At 40.5% G+C, this 20,886-nt stretch overlaps 2 protein-coding genes across 2 annotated transcripts; one reads left to right on the top strand and one right to left on the bottom strand.

The window, feature by feature from the left end:
• Positions 1-36: 36 nt before the first annotated feature.
• Positions 37-16,188, top strand: LOC132203594 (uncharacterized). Its single transcript, XM_059631469.1, has 2 exons — positions 37-2,195; positions 15,376-16,188. The coding sequence occupies exon 1, from the start codon at positions 393-395 to the stop codon at positions 2,181-2,183; it is 1,791 nt and encodes a 596-aa protein (XP_059487452.1). The 5' UTR covers positions 37-392; the 3' UTR covers positions 2,184-2,195; positions 15,376-16,188.
• A 74-nt stretch (positions 16,189-16,262) lies between these two features.
• On the bottom strand, positions 16,263-20,533 carry LOC132203593 (importin-11). The gene is made up of 6 exons (XM_059631468.1): positions 20,053-20,533; positions 19,051-19,503; positions 18,333-18,932; positions 17,204-17,983; positions 16,729-17,100; positions 16,263-16,641 (listed from the first exon to the last, which is right to left on the bottom strand). The coding sequence occupies exons 1-6, from the start codon at positions 20,359-20,361 to the stop codon at positions 16,363-16,365; spliced, it is 2,793 nt and encodes a 930-aa protein (XP_059487451.1). The 5' UTR covers positions 20,362-20,533; the 3' UTR covers positions 16,263-16,362.
• Between the last annotated feature and the right edge of the window lie 353 nt (positions 20,534-20,886).

The raw sequence follows: 20,886 nt of genomic DNA, 5'->3' as shown, positions 1-20,886 counted from the left end.
AATCAATGGACAAAAAATTGCAGGACCAAAAGGCCTGCAGAAAATTCTTCAGGAAGTTACGCAAGTTCTACTACTCGAAGCGGCAACTTCTTGAGGCGGCCGACAGGTAGGCAACGTAGCACCAGGTATGCGGGCAGGTAGGCAAGTCAATCTGGGAGCGCGCCTGCGCTCACGCCCACCTGCTCGAAGGTTGCCTGTTGGGCCGACAGTCTCCTTCAGACGACGAGAGACTCGCAAGCAGAGGGGAACCGCTGCTTTTCTCCGCCGCGCGCTCAGCAACAACCTGAAGAAGTGACCGTGTGGGTGACCATGACTTTGTGATCCGCGCCCGGAGCGCCCAACTTTGACCAAAAGAAAGCACCTTCCGAGGACCTCCAAAGCTAGAGAGAATCATGGCCTCCCCGCGTGCCGGTTCGGACGCGACGCCGATCTGTCGGTGCCGGGTGTTGTACCTGGGCTCGTCGGTGCCGCACATCACCAAGGACGGTCTGCAGGGCATCCAGGAGCCGCTGCGCGAACTGTACCCTGAGCAGGGCGCTTCGGGGGCGCGCGGCATTGATTCGTGGCTAAGCGTGTGGAGCAACGGCCTGCTGCTGGAGAACGTGGACGAGAACCACAAGAAGGTGACGCGCTTCTTTCCCATCGACTCGCTGCACTACTGCGCCGCCGTCAGGTACGTGATGGTGCCCAACAGCAGCCCGAACATGGCGGCGCCGCCCCGCTTCTTGCCCCTGGACTCGCCGTTCGCACGCTACCCCAACGCCCAACACCCGCCTCTGTTCGCGGCCATCCTGCGCCGCACCACCGGTATCAAGGTGCTCGAGTGTCACGCGTTCATCTGCAAACGGGAGATGGCGGCCAACGCGCTCGTAAAGTGTTGTTTCCACGCGTACGCCGACGCTTCGTACGCCAAGCAAATCGACGCCGGCAGTCGCTACGGCACCCTGCAGCCGCCGCCGGCCAAGGCGGGCTCCGTCCTCGGCGAGGCGGCCTCCAGCATCGAGAAGGTGGAGGGGTGGCGAACGAACGGCGCCAGCACCAACGGCACCAACACCCTGGTCAGGAACGAGGAGAACACCCCCGGCATCGACGACATCTCCATCTACAACGGCGACGAAAACCACAAGGTGTGGGCCGGCGCTGAGCAGGGAGACTTCAACGCCAGCACGCTCAGATCAACGCGGTCCTCCCGCCCCCGGCAGATGATGCAACCGGGCAAGACACCACCCCCGCCGCCGCCACCGCAGGTGGAGGAGACCTCTTCGAAAAAGGGCAAGAGCAAGAAAAAGCAGCTCCAGCGCGACCCTGAGTTGATCAACGGAGGGGCGCACACCCTGATGCGGCCCGTGCGCGGCGCCCACTCGGTCAGCGGCACCCTGATGAGGCCCATCAATGGTCATCCGCCGCCCATGAACGGCTACGGACCGCCCCCGATGCTGGTGATGCACCCTCAGGCCGGTAGACACGTCGCTCCTCGTCTGGTCGGCACCTTTTCGCACAGACCCAAGCAGTTGCGACCGGTGCCGCCGCCGTTCATCCCTCCGCCGCCGCCCTCAGCCCTGATGACCACCCGGCGACCTGTGAAGCACTACCAGGAGGAGCCGATTTACATGCCGAGCGCGGCGCGGCCGCTGAGTCCCGTGGCGTCCTACCAGCCGGGACACTTCCCGCACGAGACGTACCTGGCGCAGATGATGCCGCCCATGGGCAACCCCTACGTGCCCATGGAGACAGCCACCCTGATGCGGAACACGCCGGCTAACGTCAAGAAACGGTCCAAGTCGAAGAAGATGTCGCGCCAGGAGCAGGAGGACGAGTCGCCCTTCAACACGGGCATCTACCGCAAAAAGGGCCACATGAACGAAAGGGCCTTTTCGTACTCAATTCGGCAGGAGCACCGGTCGCGCTCCTACGGTTCGCTGGCCAGCCTCAAGTTCGAGAACGGCGGCGGCGACTCGCCTGGGAAGGAGGACTCGAAGAAGGAGCGCGAGATCATTCAGATGATGCAGGATTTGGACATGTCCGGCGAGGAGCCGCCGCCTCCGCCGCACGTCAACGGAAACGGACACCCCATGATGAACGGCATGAACGGCAGCCACCCTATGATGAACGGAAGTCACCCCATAATGAATGGCAACGGCTACGAGTCCAGACCCATGAGGGCCACTGTTGGACGACGATAAAACTTCCAATCGGTGAGTCTTTTAACATTTATTTTTATGACAAGTTATTTCACTCAATTGCTTAGATATTATTGCTGCAAACCAAAATAATTAAAAGAAATTACATTTTCATTAGTATTTATTTACAAATATTTATATTAAAAATATTTAGCCAATTCAAAATGCTGGATGTATTTTTCTTAATATAATTCATTTTGATCAAAGAATCATGAATATTCAAAAAATATGTTTTTTTTTTAATTAAATTAAAAACAATAAAATAATGACTAAACTTTCTACTCGTCGCAAAATTCTAGCCTTACATCTTTCATAATGCGTTTTAATTTCATTGCGGTGATTCCAATGCGCGAATTTTCCAACTGACTTGTTTTGATTGGCAGCAGAATTTTTCCAATCGAGCCAAGCCTGACGGAGGTTTAGAAATTCCTATTAAAGACCTGTTGTGTTTTGTAAACCAATGCCTTTGTCCGCTTTTCCATTAGCACATCCGCGAGTGAATCTTGATTTTTTGTGTTTGCCCTGAGAATGCAGTGTCAGTCTCTGTGAGTCTGCGTTTCGCGGTTAATGGTTCTCAAAGGGCTGCGTAATAACTTTTCTGTCGGCACACAAAAGCTGCGAGTTTTTGGTCGCCTTTTTATTTCAAACATAGATGGACGTCTTTAATAGTTGACATTGACATTGTGTTCATCAATTTATTTTATACAAAACGATTAAACCTTTTTCGGCCAATATATCCACTTATTTTCAACACCCACGGCACACCTGATACTTTTTTAAATACCTTATCGGGAATTTTGATTAATGGCTTGAGCAGTGACATCTTGATACATGAGCCGTGCATTTATTATTAAATGTAAAAAAGGGCAAAGACGGCGGCCGACCCACAAAAAGTGGCGGCGAGAGAGACGCATTCGAGCGTGCACTTGCGCTTCTTTTTGTAATCGACACAATGCGCGAGAGAGAAGAGCTTTCCCAGTTATCCCTCACAAAAATGATCCCAACCTGGCGGGATTACGCCAGCGTTGATAAAAAAGTAAAATAGACGAAGATGCGGCGCACAAAAGTTAAAAGCTTGGCTGACACGGATATCGAATCTAAGTAAGGGGCCCCTGATTCATTCTTTCCCACGAATATTATCATTCTCTCCGTTTTAGAGTCGAATCGAGAAGAAATAATGCTTTTGAGAACAGCAATAAAATAAAAACACGCGCCAATTCGATGCGAGATTATTCATTTCTGTAGTGGGCGCTGAGCCGAATAATGAATTCATTTCGTCTGGCGCTCCTTACAGTACATAATCGAAAGTTGGTGAACTATATTATTATATTACATATATGCCATACGCAGCTTACATCTCTGATCTATCGAGCAACGACACCTTTCACTTGCCCGCCTGCAGAGTGCCGTAATACTTGTTGCATGGTGGTGCGAGGAGGAAAGGCAGATCTCTGCTGTCGTCATCTCGCGGGCGCACAACTCACGTGGCCATTGGCAAAATACATATTTTCAGAGTGCCCTCGCGTGAGTGGAGAGGCCATAAAACGAAACGGGGCCTCGCGAATTTCGCCCTCAGCTTTTCAAAATATCTGTTGTTTTTGCGGAACATGCATTTATTGTGGAATTCCATATAAAAATCCCCTCTCACAGAACAAAGGGCTGAAAAGAGTTTTCATTAATTTTCTCCATACAACTATAGATCAAACCTTTTATAAATAAAACTTAAAATTATCTGGCATTAAATAACTTAGTAAATACTGAAATTAAAAAATAATATAATTAAAATTAAAAAGCAAAAACTTTATTTTTATAGTGAACGAAAATTAACAGAAAATTTTACATTATATCATTTAATCTGAAATTTTCTAAGGCTATTTTATTCTTCTTTTAAAATTTTTATTCCTGAATTTCAAATAAAATTTAAAAAAAAAATTTGCTTGAAACTCTTAAAAGAAACTCTTTCAAGAGGAAACAAATTTCTTATTCACAGTTAATTATTTGTAATGAAAATGGTTGTTGTCTCACAATTTTTTAATAAAACGTTGTTTTGCTGTTTCTTGGTTAGTTGAGTTTTACGCCTCCAAATTTACTGGTGACGCAATTCGGCGGACGTTTTACTTCTTGCAATTCTTGGAGTGGCCGCAACAAGCCAGTTTTTACTTTTAAATCGGCGAAGGAAAAAGCAAGGACAGTGTCGTTTTTGCACGGCCGGAATGACGCGGAATGAGATTCAAAGCTTTAAAAGCTTTTCATCCTCGGGATGAATGCTTCTCTGTGGTTAACCCGACGGTTCATTCAAAGCATAGAGAGAGAGTTCAACCCAGCAAGTTTATTATTGCGAAATCCACAGCTGAATAAAAGTCCTTGGCGACTTCCTTTTTGTGTAACAGATCAATCTCAGATTTATAAAATTGATAATATTTTCATTCATACCTCCAAACAATAACAATCATCACTTTAAATTTATTCATTTTGACAAATCGGTTGACTCTTTTTGATTAAACTCATTGTTTGCCGCTCGCAATTAAATTAGTTTCATGTCTCAAAAGTAAGTCACGCTCAGGGATGTTGGGCAGAATGATGTAGGTCAGGTTTCCCTTTGTCGTGCGTTTTTTGTGATGAAAAGAAACTAATCTTGACAGCAGCGAGCCAAAACAACTGCATTTCTCGCGGGCCGGTGCAACAAGTTAGCTTCGATGCCAGGCACACACAATTAGACACATTTTATTCCGCGTGAGCATTTCCTGTTTTTGCAGCCGCGACGACCAATACCTTTCCTATATACTATTTTATACACTCGCCGGTGTGCCGAGTGGAATGCAAATCGAGTGAATATTCTCTTTTTGGCTTTCTCGCCGCGCTAATTTGGCACAATTGCATTCCATTTTGACTTTTGGCCGCGCAGTCGATTCCTATTACTCCACACACAATCGCCACGCCACTTGCTGGAATTTTTAAAAGTGTGTGTGTTAATAATAAATTCGGGTTTGCGTAACTGCCTGCTCAGCAATAACCCGCTCTGGAATCGCTCCAAGTAATAAATATTGCTGCCTGATTGCAGTGAACTCGTAAAATTTTATTTTCACTGTATTTATATAGTAGCCTCTAGCTAATGAGGTCGGAAATTCTAATTAAAAATTCAAATCCGATAACAATTATTTATGAAAGACTGATTTGAATAGTCCACGAAAAGGTAAATGAACCGTTTTTTATTTATGTATTTCAATTAAATTTCAACTGAAAAACAATTTTGTTTTGTAATGAAACAATAAATGATAATATTGTGTTTATTTTATTTCAAGTTATATAAATTAATTTTAAAATAAAGTATGTAATATAATTGATAATAATTTTTATTATTAAAATTCATAGAATTTTGCCAAAATTTTATAAATATTTTTTTTTTATTAAATAATGAAGTTATGAATTTATATATTTTTCTCTCTGCCAGTCACAGTATTTTGTATTTTCTGTAACATCTGCTGACTTTTCATTATTGTCACGCAGTTTCTCTTTTTTAATCAATCAAATTCAGGTGCGCTGTCTCTTGATGGTCTATTTCGGAAAGCGTCAGGGAGTGAAAAGTTCAATATGTCCGTTCCTGCAACGTACTGAATTCCTTTAATTCCTAAATCTTCATCCCTCTCTCCTTGGGATAGAATCAAAGTCTTTGGAGCGTAGTAAATCAAATTTCATGGCGCGACTGGAGCTTTAGGAAGCATGAAAAAGAAGGGATGCTGCGTGGGGAGGGAAGTGATTTAGTATTCTACCTGAAATTAAAAGCGATTGTTAAGCGCATCCTATTAACTCTTGAAGAATTGAGGGTCTCGCTTTGATCTAATGAATCCCTTTCATATTATAGGTGGTCTTGAAAGCATCAGCAAGTCAGAAACCAGCATGTATTTCCCAAAATACTTAAAATTTAGCTAAAACCATTGATGTTTATTGAATTTTGAATTTTTTAATAAAAGATATAAATATTAATAAAATTAATTTAAATAAAAGATATTTATAAAATTAAAGCATTTAATTATTTTTGCATAATTTTTGTTTGTCTTTAAAAATTTAATTGTCAATTATATAAAGCTTTTCCATTATCATTATATTTTTTAGTAAGAAATGGGCTTTGCATCGTAATTGAAAAGATAGTATTCTATTCAAAGCAGACGGCCCATTAAATAAAATTGAAAATAAAATAATTTAAGTGAACACGGTTTGTTGGATCATTTTACAAACGTTTCCTCAAGTCCTCAAGTGCCCTCATCGTCCCTTACTGATTTACTCAGAAACTTAAATTTGCACATCAAAAAACTGAGGCCATTAAATTTTTAAGCCGGCGTGTAAATTTTCTCAGCAGAAGCAACCTGCAGACACCGCGCGCTTATCCTTTGAGAAGTAAATTCAAGGACTTTGTAACTCAGCCGGAAAGATAAGAACCCATAAATTAAGTAGCAACAGTAACACACTCACAACATTGAAACACGCTTGGAAATTGAAAACAATAAATGAGAAGCAAAGTAATTAATGAAGTGGAAATAATTTTGACGAGTTTTATGCTTGTTTTGTTTCGTTAAATACGAAAGCAAGTTGAGTGCGATTATCTCTGTTGGCGAGTGATGCTGGTCGCGTCAATTACCTCTCCATATAGCAACTTGGCTTGCTTAGCATAGGGGCCTTGACTTATTAACGGTAACGTAAATATGTGTATGGTATACTCTCTCAGGCGCACAGATCTCTCGCGAGTGTCAAGCAAACTGCTCTCTCGGCTGGTCAACGGCGAATTTCTTATGTACACGCAGGTGACCAAGGCTTTTTCCTCCCGAGCAAGCAAACTGACACGCACTTTATTCAAAGCTAGAGCAGCTGTGACGCTCCTTAGCACCCATTCAAGCGCCTCATGTTCCAACTTTATCAATTTTAAATTTAAAAAAATTGGTTTGGGCCAAAATTTTAAATTCATTCACGATTTTGGAACTGAAAATTTTACTTGGTCTAACAAATCAAGGGAATAAATGTGTCTATCAAGCTCATTTACGCATTTATATGTAGAAATCAGATAATAATCGTTATTGCTTGGAGGTGAAAATACATGGTGAGGTGCTTTAAATACATTATGGGTAATGCGTGGCAATCAATAAGCGAGAGGTCAGAATAGACTTCACCTTTCCTTGTCGTTTCAAAAGCGCATGCAGGTGAATATTTGCTGTGGGATCCGTGTCAAAATGCTTTTTTTAATAACCTATTGAGGTCACGAAGTTCACAAATATATTCCAGCGCCCACAAGGAATCGAAATAAAATGGAAATTTTTGGATTTCCCTGGATGCTCATAATTGAGTTCTCCGCTTTCTTTGTTTGAATCAATATGCCACACATTCATTGACTTACAGAAATTTAATTTTGAAGGTCACGAAAAGGTTATCCTATTGTCTAATCCTGACGAATTCATAAGAGAAATAAATCACGCCGATTCCATCAGTTCCCGGTTTAAATGGCCAAAAGTGTGGAAAACGCCGATAAGAAAGGTTTACGATGTAGGTTCAGTCAACAAACAGATAAGAGCCCTCAGAAATTGACACGACCCGCGTGAAAGGAAAAAAAACCCTCACCTTTTTTATTTAATTTGCTTCGCGCCAAATGCACCTCTCGTTCTCGGAAAAATCAGAATGAGCTTTGAACGTTTTTCTGCCCATTGTGAGTTTATTTTTCTCGTGTGTGAGTATAATTCTGGTAGGGCCTCCCAAAAAAATAACGCCGCGTGAAAAGAGCGGCCGCGACTACCTGCGTCGTATCGTGCGCTGGCCCTCCCGAAAGAGAGAGAAAAAATACACCTGTGGGGCAAATACAAAGAAGAAAATATTTCCAAGCGGATAGTCTGTTGGCATTCCACCTTTTCTTATTCCATGCAGCCGATGGATGGCCGGCCATTATTACTCTCTGCAGCAGCGCCTCGAAATTTGCTGCCTGCCTGTGGCTGCCGAGCGGCTCTTTCTTGCCCGGCTGACCTCCGGCGCACAAATTTTGATACCGTACGATTAGCATACATACTTTCGGTGTGATTATTATTTATAAATATTTGTCCTCGTTTGTCGGCGCGACGCCGGAACAACAATCGTTGCGACGTTTTCCCCTTGTTTTGGGAAGGTGCACTGTTTTGATAAGCTGCCATTTCAGCTACTGGTTATTTGTTTGCACTGAAAGATAAGATTTCACACGGGTGTTATGATTGTCTGAAAAAAATTGCACCTTTTCAAAGGTCTTATTGACCAAACCTCTTTTAGGGCAGGGCGATTTTTTTTCATCTTTCATTCATTTTAAAAACTTATTTTGTTAATTTTGATAAAAAAAATTTACCGCCTATTATTTTAAAGTAATCTTCTACCATAAATTATTAATAAATTAAATAGGTACAATTAAGGCACGAAGAGTTTAATTTTCGCATGAAAGGAATAAAAGGGTTGATGCAGGATTTGTTATTGCTGTAGTCTTTATAATGATGTTCAGAAATTAGCATTCTGGTTGATTCATATATCGGCAGTTAAATTAATAATATAATGTTTGAATTTAAAGACCTAAATTTCATTTCTTTTAATCAGAAGACTCAATTATCTCAAAACAGAATTAAACTTCAGTTTTCAAAAATTAAATGGGGGACATTCACTTCAGATATCCTATATTCTATACTTGAAGAAAATCAGATACTTTTCTTTCACAAAATCTTTTTTTCAGAAATTACTCTTGTTAATTTCTTCAGTATTAAGATAATTAGCCTCATTTCGGTTTCCTGTCTGGATGATTTTTAAAATTAAATCTACAGGCCCGGCCAGTCAGTCGGCTGGCATGCGGAAATTCACGACAAACCACCCATGAACAAGCGTATTAACGCTAAATTCGCTTGCAAAAAAGGCACAAGAAAAGAACAAAAGGCACTCTCCGTACGCATCCATCACTCACTTATGATTATACCGGAGGGCCAACACGCCTCAATGCACTAATTGCACTTTTCGCAAGTTGCAAAAAAGGTCATTAAAGAATATTAATAAACTGAAAATTAAATATTCAACCCAAATATTCATATTCGAACGTATTTAAAACCTTTCTGGACTTTTAGTTATTAATATTTTCAGTTTTGAAGTTAATAAAGTTATACGTGGCGGTATCAATTTTCTTGCGAGAAGTTCAATGCCAAATCCCCTCTGCAATTACCTGGAAACAATTATAACAACCGGCGGCATCTCTGCTGAGGTTAGCAACAAACCACTGCCTTAACTTCCGAAACACGCAGTTGCGAAAGAATTTTTGTCTAACATTTCTTACAATTAGACCTAACTTAATTTCAACTTCTTACTTTTCTTCATTGCTTTTCAGACTTTTCGCAGGAAAAAGCAGAGGCAATATCAAAAATTGCAATTTCGCGCAAGGTTATGTTTTATTGCATTTCATTCACACAGTCGCGGCCATAATGGCAGTGTAATTTTGAGTTAACAATATATTCGCCCAACCAAGGGACCAGCGAGTACGTTCTACCGTTAGCAGATATTCGCTTGTTTTGTCCGATTTTGTGGCTTTAAAGTACCGATGCAGAATCGAGTCTTTACAATAATCGGCTCGCTGCGGCAACTTATCTGTTTTTTATTACAAAATTTGATTCAAAATTATTAATAAATTTATTCTTTCATATCAATATTATTCAGATATCGATTTAAAAATAAAATACTTTTTTTAATATTTAATCTTTTGGCGTATTCATAGTCTTGGTTACAATTCTTTTTGGGATATTAATTTAATCTATTTAATCCATTAAAAATTAATTTAAATTAATTCAAAACATTAAGATATTTTTTTCTGTTCGCTCTTTTTGTTGGACAGCAGAATTTGATATTTAGTGTATTGAAATTAAAATTAAGCGATGTAGTTCTTAAATGGCCATAAATTTCTACCTACCCATTTTCATTCTAAATTTTGGTTGAACCCTTCAGTTTTGACTCAGTAATTTTAAAAAGCTCTAATTTTATTCAATAATTTCATCTATTCTATAAATTTGAATTTACATATAATATTTCTTTACAAAATTTTTGTTTGAATTTAAAAAGGATCCTAAAAATCTATTCCACTTGCGTCGAGCTTCATTTTCACGGAAATGGTGCCCGCCTCAATTAACACGTTGATCTTAATACCTGTAACTACGCCTCTTTCTTTCTTATTATTATTTTTTAACTTCTTCTCCGTTTCATTCACGTGTGTGCTTTTCCAACCTCAAACGGGCCCTTTCAAAAACGACAACACTCAGTCGGACGTCAGGTCGATGAGTGGTAGTAAATAATTTTATTGCCGGTCCTTCAGCGAACGCGTTTGCGGGATTTGATTCAGATTGAGAAGAAATTACCCGGTTGTGCCTACCTGTTGTTAAATCTCATCCTGACATTCCTCGACAGGTTGTAATCTCCCCTCCACGCTCAGCGGCCGCCGCCGCCGCTCTTTTGCTCCATGAAAAAAAAACCATGAGAGGCTCTGTGTGTTGGCACTGCTATTTTGTATAACCAGTCTCGAGCCAAACTCGCACCTCCGTAACTTATTTACAGGCATGAATAAATTAATAATACGGCGCAGAAGATTAAATAAAATTTCAATTTTCCGAGGTCACTTTTTTAAATCTATTTTGTTTTTATTAAAGCATTTTTAATAATTAGTTAAATTTTTTCATTTCTTTTCATAAGCTGAGCTCACTTTTATTTTTAAGCGAGTCCATTTCCGCTTTTGCACGACATTTTTATTTACTACCAGTGTAATCTCGTTGCTCGTAAAAAAGTTAACCTTCATGGGCTTCATATGTCGGCTCTGTTAATCAAGTCCCTCTTCTATAGTGTGAGAATTGCAACTTTTTATGTAATATCATGTTTTTTTGCTATTATTTTAATCATTTTAATTTTTGTGAGATAAGTTATTATTGATAGCGAGTGTTCTATTTCCCAGAGATTTTTCTGTATATTTTTATTTACAAACTATTGAGCGAATTAAAATAATACAAGAGTAGTTTAAAAAATAATGTTTTAATATTGATGGATTGTGGGCAATTTTTCCGTGCCCCACGCTTGATTTCGTCGCTATTTTTCCAGGCTTTCGCTTTTGTTTATTAATCGCGATATTTTTGCAGTTAGCACCTTTTGATGGCGGGTACGTTGACCGGCACGAACAATGACGTGCGCGAGGAGAGCGTATGCGAGTGTGTGCGCTTCTTTCTTTCTTTCGTCGTCACTCGCTCGTTTTCTCACACTCAAAAAAAGAGTTGCGAGGGGTCCTTGCGCCATGAGAACATATTCTCCCGACAATTGATTTCCTGTGGAAAAATTGCCACCACTCGTGAATCACTGCTTCATCTCCAAACTTTTGGACGCTCTCATTATGCGTTTCACGCGCCGTTAATTATAATAATCATACGAAAATTTGCAATCCGTAACGTTCTGGAGCTGTCAGGTGATACTAACAAATTGAAGCCCACAAAAAAAATGTGTGAAGTTAGTAGAGCTGATAGGCAAATTTCTCCCGCGACTGTAAAATTTTAGTCTCAAATTCTGTATTCAAATCAAAATTAAAAATAATTAAATGGAAAAATTGGAAAATTATCGAAAACTATATTCTGTGCACATTTAATGTCATTAATGTCGTTGAAGTTTTATGAAATTTTTAGGATTTTTAAAAAATATTCCATGATTTGGTTCAATGTTATCTATTTTAGTATTCTAAAGTTTCACTTTAGCACCAGAATCGATGAGCCATGCCGCCTTGCGGTAAACGTGGTATAATTCTGACAAATTTCCCTCGTTTGTCTCTGCGTGGCTGCTTTGAGCGTCGACAAAAAGTGAATTTAATGCGGCATGTAAATCGCATTGCTACAAAATAAACAAACTTTTACCGACGAGGACGCGTGATCCGTGAATCCCTTTTCCGGGCATTCTCTCTACAGATATTCAAATATTTGCCGTCGATCGTTTTCTTTTCTTTTGCCGCTGCGCCGATGGACAATTAGGCGATCCAATAATGATAATTTTATGTAGGACCCCCTTTCACTCGCGGCGCGCGCGTATTGTTATTTTCGGTCGGCGGCTTTTTGTTTAACAATGAGATCGAGCCTCGAAATCGCAGCCTCAGATCTTAATTAGCGTATAGGGACGAGATAGCGGCGCAAAAAATTGATTTAGCGTACAGCTCTCCAAAGTGGATCATTGTCTTAGCTCACACAATTGTTAGATTAGAAACATTAAAAGAAATTAAAAACTAATAATGTAATTATAAACAAAATTTTCATTGACTCAATTTTAATGGCAAATATATTTTTTTTCAGTATTATCTTTACTTATTGTTTTTCCTTGCCTTTGAATGTAATCAATAAGCAAAAAAATTAAATTTAATAATTCTTATGTATGCATAATTTATTTATTATTTTCCTGAAAAAGCTTGGCGACCTAGTTTTTAAGGCGCAATTTCCCATCCTCGTCACTCTCTGTCCAATTTGCAGTCTGGCTTGCGAAAGAAATTTGCATCTCGGCCAATTAGAATGTGTTTGCAAATGATTTTCCCCCCAACTGGGTAGTGCGTGCAAGGCATTTTATTTAAATGCAAAAGTGACGATTGCTCGGCAGCCAGGTCGACCAGGAAGCGAAATTCATTATTTCCCTCTTGAAACGCATCTCTAATCGCCGACTAATTAATGCATCTGTGAATGAGAAGAAGCCGCTAACTCAAAGCCGGGAACTGTTTTCGTCACCGAGAAAACGAGAGAGCGAGCGATTCACACACACACACACAGAGTCGATTATTGCTCCGCGCGCGGATTTAACGGTGAATCCCAGATTATTTGTTAAATAGCTCCACGGAGCTTCACACAAACACAAGAGAGCACGGTGGAATTTCGATTTGTGATTTTTGCACCTGAGTGAGAAAGAGAAAGAGATGAGCAAGAAATTTTACTCGGTTGGCGTTTATTTATAAATTATATTTGCTTTTCGGGTTTTGCGGGGAGGGAATGACTATTAGAAATCAACTGAAGAAAACTTTCCAGACAATATATAAAAAAAATCTTTGTAGATTATGACTAAATTATTATTAATTGTATTAATATTTTTTGCCATTTTTAAATAAGTTTAGTTATTTTATTTATTGGAGGTTTATGTAATATTTAAAAATTATTTTAACGATTTTATGTTAATAATTTTACACGTTTTCATTCATAAAAAAAATTAAATACAAAGTTTACTCAAACTGTTTCAGGATTAATGATGCAAGACATTCCTAGTAAGATTTCTATCAACTGGGGCCATTAATTAGTTTTAAAAAATCGACTCTTACTTATTGAGAACAATAATTAACTACAATTTATAACTAACCATTTATATATTTTATATTACCAAAATTATTAAGTTCATTCCTAAGTAAGAATAACTTTTTTCGTGATTTTTGTGCTGTATAAAATATAACAGCCATCAAATTTCTAATGATAAAGAGATTGAATGTTGAATTTTTGTTAGTTAAAAGGATTTTTTCAACTACGACTTAAACATTTTATTGCATGAACGAACGGAAAGTCATTGTTTGAAATTGACGCACGACACTGGTTAGATCTGCATGATTTGCGCGGGTCGAAATTAGCATGACTAATTGGTGTCGCAACTTGTGTTTATTATTTGCGATTCAAAATTTAAAGCACGCGTATCTCCGCTCCATTTACAACGACCGTGTAATTCCGTAGATTCTATTATTTGCTCTTTTGCAGACATTTTCTTAAGTGGCCTCGGCTTCTTGTAGAGAAAAAATCCTTTCCTTTTTCTAGGAATAGAAAAATAAAATGGAAATAATGCTAGTCGTGTCACGCCAAGGATGAGATTGGAACGCACCCAAAGTAATAAATATAAAAAGTAAATAATTTTTACGTTCACTGCATGCTCATTATTATTGAGAATTGCAAACTTTTGTGGAAAAGTTGCACGACATGAATTTTTGATCGGTTCATTTCACTTTCTCTGGGGGTCATGGCTTGTGAGAAACTCTATTTGCAACATAGATCATTGAACCTTTTTTATCTTATTATATTAAATTATAGTCAGCTTGTTTACATGCATTAAAGACAGATTTTTTTTATTCAATCATTGTATTGACCAGTATGGACGACGAAACAACTTTATTATAATATTTTTCTGCAGAATAATTTCTCAAAAATTAAAATTTATTTATTTTGTCATATTATTAATGTATTTTTTCAGAAGTTCGTCGTTTTTGGAAATAAATATTTCAATAATAATAAAGAATTGGAACCATCCTTATCTGATCATAACAATATTTTCACCCTTCAGTGAGTTCCACTCCTCAAACATTCCTCTTGCTACGAGACACACTCATAAAAAGCAACAATTAAAACGCTGCGTGGAAAACACAACGAAGGCCCGCACATGAAGGAATTCTTTGAAATGTATCCAGCAGCTTTATGCATTAACCCTTTTTCTGTAAACAGTAAAAATAAAAATCTCGCATGCTGTCGCGCTGCGATAAAAATTTGTTGCATTGCTCACGTCGACGAACGGTGCTTGCTTGAGCGCAGAGAGATGCTGCGCCCCAAGCGCGAAAAATGATGACATGCACAGCCTCTCCTGCTCTCTACGCGGATTGAATTTATTTGCAAATTAAATCACGAACAAGAAAGTTAATTCATGTCTTTATCCAGCAAGTCCTGGGAAACGTTTCGCCAAAAGCTTCCGCTAATTTTTGCAAATCTTAACCTTGAATCAAATAAACTGACACGAATCATGACAAGTTTCCTTATTACGACGTTGACATTACCCGTGTGTGGGAACTCAAGCTGCCTTATGTTTGGGCTCGGGACTAAAAGCATTCATTAGCAGACAGCTTTATTTGAATTTGCGGGCAATGAACTTTTAAATGGTTTAGAAAATTATTGTTGATTATTAAATAATAAAAAACTAATATGTTAAAATACAAAGGCTAAAAAAAAATTTGCTACGTTTTTTCAGAGTGACGAAGCAAAATTCATATTCACTCACTCTGCTCAATATTTGACATTACTTGATTGTGAGAGAAAGTTGGCAGCAAGTCGTGATCTTCTTTTGTGCAACACAATGCATGCTTTGCTTCTTTTTACCCTCGGTCGATCGCCGCGCCTGACCTTTTTCTTTTTTCTGTTTCCAGTAGACGCGTGTTTCGAGCCTTGAACGAGAATCGCCGCCGTGTCTTTCCCTCGGAAGTGAACTATAGTGAGCCGCGGAAAATCGCTAATTTTCTCCACGTGCCATGAGTGCACAGAAACACTTGACTGAAGCCGCAGAAAAAGAGTGTAAATAGGAAAAGACATTTTATTACGTACGAGGAGTTCAGTGCCATTACCATATAGCCAGATTAAATAAAAATTAAAACACAAGTAATCATCACTCTACTTTACAGCATATAGATACGTGTATTGTTCTATTTTTCTGCGTAACAATAATTACTCTGGTGGTTAATTGTATTATTTAAATAAAAATCTTTTACCGGGGAGAAGTGCTTGCAAATTTTTTTGAATCAATTTCGCGGAAAGCAGCTTGCATTTTTAGATTGAATCTCCTCCATGTTGGATTTCTAATTTTATTAAATGTATTCTTTGCTATAGTATTACTCCTGTGAGCATTGTGAATTGTTGTGAGATTTATAAATGTGTAATAATTTAATGTAAATGTGTCGATCACACACTCGCGCGAATATTATTGAACAAAAATAAGGAAGAAACTAGCTGCTGCCACGATGTAAATTATTATAATTTTATGCAGTTTGGGAGGACCAACCTCACCAGAATCATAAATAAGAAATGAAGTAATCAGCAAGTCAAATGTGAACCATTATGTCATACTTTTAAATGGACCTTCTTGTAATTCTTACCCTCAAAGACTAAAGAGCAATCTTTTCATACAATATTTCAATAACAGTGTGAACAATTTTGAACAAAATAAAGTATTATGCGTAAAACAAATAAAATATTGACTTTCATTTAAAAGATAGTGAAAGTTTCCATTTCATAATTATATAATAAAAAAATCTACATAGCATTTTAAACGTATTTATTGGCAACATATCACTTCATCAACTTATAAGTAAACCGCGGGGTACATTCGAAAAAGTTCACTCTCAATGCAAAACAGTCATTCAGTCGAGGGAAACAAACTGGCGAACCTGTTGAAGCGTCTCGCAGTCCACAGACGCGACCAACTGGACCCACGTCTGCTGCCCAACCTGCCTACGAAGGCGATCCAGCTGCTGCTGCAGAGCTGTCGAAAGGGCTGTCAGATAAACAGGATCAGACAGACTGAGCCGCTTTCGACGCCTTTCAAACTCCGTCGCGTCCTCCTCACAAGTGTCCTCCTCGATCGCAATAGACCCGAGCATCAACGTGTCACCTTGAGAGCCTTGCACATCGTTCAGGACCTGAAACATTTGATTGATTTTAATGAAAATTAATTTCCTCTAGGAAGTCTCAAATTTCAAAATAATGCGTAATTAAAATCAATTTACCTCAGCCACAGCCAAGAGCAAACCGCAGAACCTGCGGTCGTCGGCAGACAGCAGCGTCACAAGCGCCAAGGCCAGCAGTTTGCGCCTCTCAGGTTGCGTGATTATGCTCATCTTGTCCAGCCACACGTCCAGCAATCTTTGCAAAACAGAGTCAGCCGTCTCACCCGAGGAAACGGCCACCGAGTTGACAGCATCGGCGAGCACATTTTGAGGGCCGAGAAGCAGACGCGCCAACACCGAGAGCTGAAGGGCCATAAGGATGGGTAGGGCTTCGGCTCGCAGAACTGACATGATGACCCGTTCGATAAGGACTTGCAAGAGAGGGGCAGCTGCTGGCTCTGCTCGCATGATCAATTCAACCAGACGCAACACCTTAAACACAAAAATCATATTTAAATGGACATAATTTACTAGCTTTCATATTTTGACGAGTTACACTATTCAATATCCTTTTTACTCGTAAAAAATGTAATACCTGCAATAAGCCTTCAAGTCGAATGTCTCCCAAAATTTCATCCAGAGTGGCGACAAGCACTTTTCCATGCGTTTCGAGGAACTGCGTTGGCGCCAAGAGGAGGTAGGCCTTTGTGAGTTGCAGACAAGACTGCAGGTGCTCGGTGGTCCTTTCCATCAGGGTTGGCACCCTAGTCCACAGCTGCAGCAACTGGGGACTCATCCTGGCCGCGTTTTCTAACACGGCCTGCCACAGATCAAGACCGTCTTCGAGCAGGTACACGTGGGCCTCCTGGTCAAGGTCAGTAGACGTTGCAACCACAGGGAGGAGGAAGGTGGATAGGTGGTCGTGATCCGGCCCCAAGGCGGCCACCAGAGGTACCAGAGCGGCCACTACAGCCGCTCGAAGCATCGGGTGGTCCTCGGCCCAGAGTTGCGGAAGACAGCGAACAAGATCGACGGCGTGCGGCCGCACCGCCGGTCCCACGCGGTCTACCACAAAGGTGGCTACTGAAAGGACGCGCATTTTCGAGTCGCACTCACGTGCGTCGCGCAGCAGGGTGAGCAAGAGGTTGAAGCAATCGCCCAGGATGGGCTCGATCTGTTCCGGGCAGAAGTCAAAGTCGTCCATTGAGTGTCTCAGGGCTTGAGCCGCGGCCAGTCTGACGGCCATGTCCTCGCCCGCCGAAAGCAGACTCAACAGGGTGGTATACAAAAGGGGGCGCAGATCAGGTGACAGTTTTACCGCAGACCATTCGCCAAGTAGCCACGCTACCCGTCTACGAATTATTTGATAATTGTCCTGAAACAAATATAGTTCGCAAGCTTAAGTTTCATTGTAAAGAAAATAATTAACACAGTGTGATTCAATTTTTAATTTCTTTTCCATTTTATTTCAAATAATATCTGATCGTTGGCCCACACTCCATTCTTAGCCTTGGCCAAGATCAGTAATTTGCGAACTGATTAATTGCTTTTTTTCCACTAAAATGCATACTTTGATGCTTGTAATATTGAGAAATAATTTGCGATTCATCAACAAGTCAACACAAAATTTGAAATTTATTAGCCTCAGTTCCCAACTTTTAATTTGAGCTTGCAGTTATATAGATAAAAATCATTGACCGACATAAGTAAAAAAATTTACAAACCTCCTTGCATGAGAGCTCCTGCCTGAGAGACCCTTTGAACCAAGAGTCAAAGTCAACCTCGTCATACAAATCATAGGCCACTAGACCAACCGCTGTGTAGACAGCTTCCTTTAACAGCAATGGTGTTTCAGATCCAAGACCCGTCTGCATCAATTGGACGAGCGGCGGAACCATTTGGCTGCGGAACTCTTTGAACAGGGCGACAAAACAACTCTCGACGCACGGCCTCAGGGCATACCGCCAACACTCGCCGCCCTCATCAGCGGCAAAAGTTTCCGCATCTTCGGCCCACTGACGCAGCTCATCATTACTGAGGGGCAGAAAACGACCCACAAGTCGTTGGCAAAGTAGCTCTAATAACTGGGGAGAGAAAAACCCGCTCTTGGCTCTTTGCGCCTCAAGAGCGGCTGGGTTTGTGTCGTTTTTGAACTCAGGACACAGGAGGATGCCCTTCAATAGGTTCAGAAGTTGGACGGCTGCCTTTTCAAACAAGAGGCTGCAGCCAGAGTCGTTGAGGATAAGACTGTCTATAAGTTCCAAAGTGGAGGCCACCAAAGGTCCGTAGGAAAATGGGTGATGCTCTAAGACGTCACCAAGAAGCTGAAAAATATTTTATTTATTTTAGATTTAAAATTATAAGAAATTAAAAAAAAATATATTATTAATTCAAATAGAAAACAAAATTTGAAAATAACCCTTATAAAAATGAAGAGTTTACCTTTAATAAAAGAGAGGCTAGTTTCTGAATAGCCACCTGGTCAGCAGCGTTTGGTCGCATTTCGATGAGGAACCTAGTCCTCGGAATTGCAGACTCAAGGAAGGGTCTGACAGCTGGCTCATCGTAGGGAGTCTTGAACCCGTGTACTGTCATCTGGCGAAGGATTTTCAAGGCTAGAGTAGCCTCGTTGACGGCCTGGGCAGACATGTGTTGCTCAAAGACATGAAGGACGTGCGGAAAAAGAGAGGCAGTCAGTTCTTGGAAAAGTCGTCGGTCTCCAGCCAACCGCTTGGAACTCAGCGTCTTGACCACGTGGTGCAGGACAAGCAGCGCATGGTGCCTAGTTTCATGGCGCTGAACTCCTTCGAGCAGTTGGTCCATCAACATGGGCCACTCTCGAGGCCAATCGTGCCTTGCGATTTTGGCCGCCAAAACTGCCAATTGGGTTAAAATCTGGAATAAAAGTGTCAAAATAAAATTTAATCAATTAACTTGGCTTGCCAGAAATATTTAAGTGGCATAATTTTAGAAAATAGGTGGAAAAAATATTTAAATTATTACAAAATTATGTCAAAAAGATTACTCTCATTGTGACTATTGATTGTTATTTGTTATATAAGTTAGATTCTCTACTGCGTGTTCATTTTTGAATTTATTTTAAGAAGTAAAAGCGGAAGTTAAAATCTTATATTTTCTTTTATTATTAAAATTTTGCTCAGAATTTTAATAGAATTATGAAGAAATCAAGAAAACAAAATCTATAATAATTTGTAATATTGAAAAACGATTACATTAATTTAAAATAATTTCATTAACTTTTAAAGGGCCCTTTAAACCTTTTGAGCAATTTGATGAAAACAAATTTTCTTAAAAAAAAAAATATTCAAACTCCATATGGGTTTACTTTTCTTTTTTTTTTATGCATAAATTCTTATTTTTTGTTTGTAGGGGCAGATTATATAAAAGAACAAAATCTAATGTGTTATCAAAAAAGACCGGCACCTGCGGGGCAGGTTCTTGGAGGCAGCACGCTATCAACGACTGCCGGACAGCGGCCTTCTCGCGCTCGTCGATGGCGTTGGGCGCGTTGCGTCGCCAGAAGCGGTCGACGCCGTTCTTGACGCACAACACGGCCATCCATCGCACGTTGACGGGCTGCCCGAGGTCAGCGAAGGCGGCCAAAAGGGCTGCGTAGAAGCCGGGCGCCGTTTCCCATTCCTTGAGGCGCGCCTCGGCCGGTCGCAGAAGATTGATGTCCTGGCTGGTGGCCGCTCCAAGGGCGGCCAGCACCTCGGGGTGCGACGCTTCCATCACGGCATCGCCTGTCGCCGCCGAATATCAGTCGAAAGCAGCGCCGATTTCAACACCAGCGGCAGCAGTGTCGGCTTTCGACACGAGATTGTTACAAATAATAATCAAAATCAACTCTCAGCTCAGCAGCTCAACTTCTGGCCGTGAAAAAAAGACTGCTTACGCGCACGCCCACCCTTCGCGGTGCCACCTCTAGGCTTTATTGATCAACTTGTAGCAACTTAGATTATTTTTAACATTTTTAATGCAAGAAAAGTTTGATTCTCAACCAATTTGATTAATTTCAGCTATATATTAAATGCCTCAAGGTCTAAAAACGCAATAAAAATGCATGCAAATTTTTAAGATGATATGAGACGTATCAGACGTCAGACGGTCAGACGTATGAAATGTAAGTGTGTATAGCGAAGCCGAAAATTATGCGGAGAGGGGCTTGCCTCATGCGCCAGGTGTGCGCGGGTTATTTGTATATTCCCGCGCCCTTTCCTTGAGAATTAAAGAGTGGCCAACATAAATATATTGGAA

This window comes from Neocloeon triangulifer, unplaced genomic scaffold (assembly GCF_031216515.1).
Source record: "Neocloeon triangulifer isolate White Clay Creek 2 clone unplaced genomic scaffold, ASM3121651v1 ptg000017l, whole genome shotgun sequence".
NCBI lineage: Eukaryota > Metazoa > Arthropoda > Insecta > Ephemeroptera > Baetidae > Neocloeon > Neocloeon triangulifer.
Note: the sequence above shows the minus strand (reverse complement) of the source record. Positions and strands in the feature narration are given on the sequence as shown.